This window comes from Capsicum annuum, unplaced genomic scaffold (assembly GCF_002878395.1).
Source record: "Capsicum annuum cultivar UCD-10X-F1 unplaced genomic scaffold, UCD10Xv1.1 ctg60499, whole genome shotgun sequence".
Taxonomy (NCBI): domain Eukaryota; kingdom Viridiplantae; phylum Streptophyta; class Magnoliopsida; order Solanales; family Solanaceae; genus Capsicum; species Capsicum annuum.
This window is the reverse complement of record NW_025869314.1, coordinates 1-1,853: the sequence shown is the minus strand read 5'-3', so window position 1 is coordinate 1,853 and position 1,853 is coordinate 1. Positions and strand designations below refer to the sequence as shown.

The 1,853-nt window shown below is 35.9% G+C and overlaps 1 protein-coding gene across 1 annotated transcript; it reads left to right on the top strand.

Annotated features, from left to right (window-relative positions):
• The first annotated feature begins 507 nt into the window (after positions 1-507).
• Positions 508-1,646, top strand: LOC124885416 (eukaryotic initiation factor 4A-6-like). The gene has a single exon (XM_047404482.1). It carries the CDS (start codon positions 651-653, stop codon positions 1,149-1,151), a length of 501 nt encoding a protein of 166 aa, XP_047260438.1. The 5' UTR covers positions 508-650; the 3' UTR covers positions 1,152-1,646.
• The last annotated feature ends 207 nt before the right edge of the window (positions 1,647-1,853 follow it).

The window sequence follows — 1,853 nt, the reverse complement described above, 5'->3', positions numbered from 1 at the left end:
AAGTGATGGTATCTGTCATTGCTATGATAACTATGTCAATCCAAAATATGTCAAACCTACTGAATATATGTTGACACAATGCTTAAAATCAATATAAGTCATAATCAAACTTTTTCCATAAATGCCCAAAAGATAATGAAGTAAGTTTCATAAATGACATTTTAAGTTCCGTCTCATCTCCACCTATCCGACGCCCTCACCATCACCCCTTGACCATCACATCCCTTCTATCTTCCGAACCTCCACTCCGCACCTCACTCGTTGTCACATCTCACTGTATAATTTTGCTATATTATATATAAATATTTTTGACATAATTATTTTAAAAATTATTACTAAATGCTAAAAAATAACTAAGAAAATGAGTGTTAAATTAAGAAATGTTTTATTTTCTTTCACAATTGTCAAACGCGGTTGATATATTCTTTGCCTTCAACATATATATTCTTTGTCAAACGCGGTTGCTATACAGCAAATGATGACACACTTAATTATTTTTTCACATTTATATTAATCATAATTAGAGAATCAACATTCATATATGTCTCATTTGTTTTGGACAATTCCAATAAGAGTGGGTGAATCTTGATTAATATTTTAATTTTTCTTCCCTGGTATTAAAAGTTTTACTTTTTTCTGATATATGAAAAATGACCTTTGAAGGTATAAAGCAGTTTTATGTGAATGTGGAGAAGGAAGAATGGAAGCTTGAGACACTTTGTGATCTGTATGAAACCTTAACCACCACACAGAGTGTGATCTTTGTGAATACTCGTCGCAAAGTTGACTTGTTAACAGACCAGATGAGAGGTAGAGATCATAGTGTCTTAGCCACCCATGGTGAAATGGACGAGAATACTAGGGATATTATAATGTGTAAATTCTGTTGTGGTTCCTTTCGTGTTCTCATCACTAGTATATGTGACCGCCTTGATGTCCAACAACAAGTCTCACTTGTCATAAACTATGATCTCCCTACTCAGCCTGAGAATTACCTTCATCGCGTTGGACGTAGTGGAAGGTTTGGTAGGAAGGGTGTTGTGATCAACTTTGCAACCACCAAGGATGATGAGAGAATGCTCTATGACATTCAGAAGTTTTACAACGTGGTGATTGAGGAGCTTCCGGTAAATGTTGCTGATCTCCTGTAGATGGCTGGCTGGCTATAAGAATTTAACAGAAGGACCATTATTCTTCAAGGCTAGATCTCCACAGTCTCTCTATCTCACCTTTGAGGTAATGGTATGGACTGCGTGTTAGAGTTTGTGACCCGAATTTTATCGATCCGGCTCTGAAAGTTTCGCGGTGCGATTTATGTTTGTGATTTTTAATGGGGTCTGTGATGATAGCGTAGGGATCAGATCAACTCATCTCCTTTCATAGTGAAATTCCTCTGACTCTGCCCGTGGTTTTTCCTGCAAGAATTTCCACGTAAATCTGTGTGTTCTTGTCTTTTCTTTTTGCTTGTGGTTTGCTTTATTATGTCCGATTTATAACACTGCGTATACTTTGTGGGGATATACTGGGTATGTTGTAATTGTTGGTTTGTTTATTTAGTCTAGTGTAATGTTGAACTATACAGTCTTGGGCTTTTGCTAGTTTTTTTTAGGCACAATACATAAACATGCTCTTTTAACTTGACATCAGATCACTTCTATCACGACCTTCAATTTTGGGTGTGCACAAATAACACTAAAACTTGTATAAAGTTGAACAAGTAGACATATATATCCTAAGTGGCATTCTACATCGCCAATTCTTGTCCTACATGGCGTCTTACGTATATTATGCCACATAAGACATGTGTGTCTACTTGTTCAACTTAATTACAAATTCAATTGTCTACTTATGCA

Bases quoted from the DNA above. Each gene is read 5' to 3' on its own strand.
- LOC124885416 (XM_047404482.1), top strand. From the start codon at position 651: ATGACCTTTGAAGGTATAAAGCAGTTTTATGTGAATGTGGAGAAGGAA.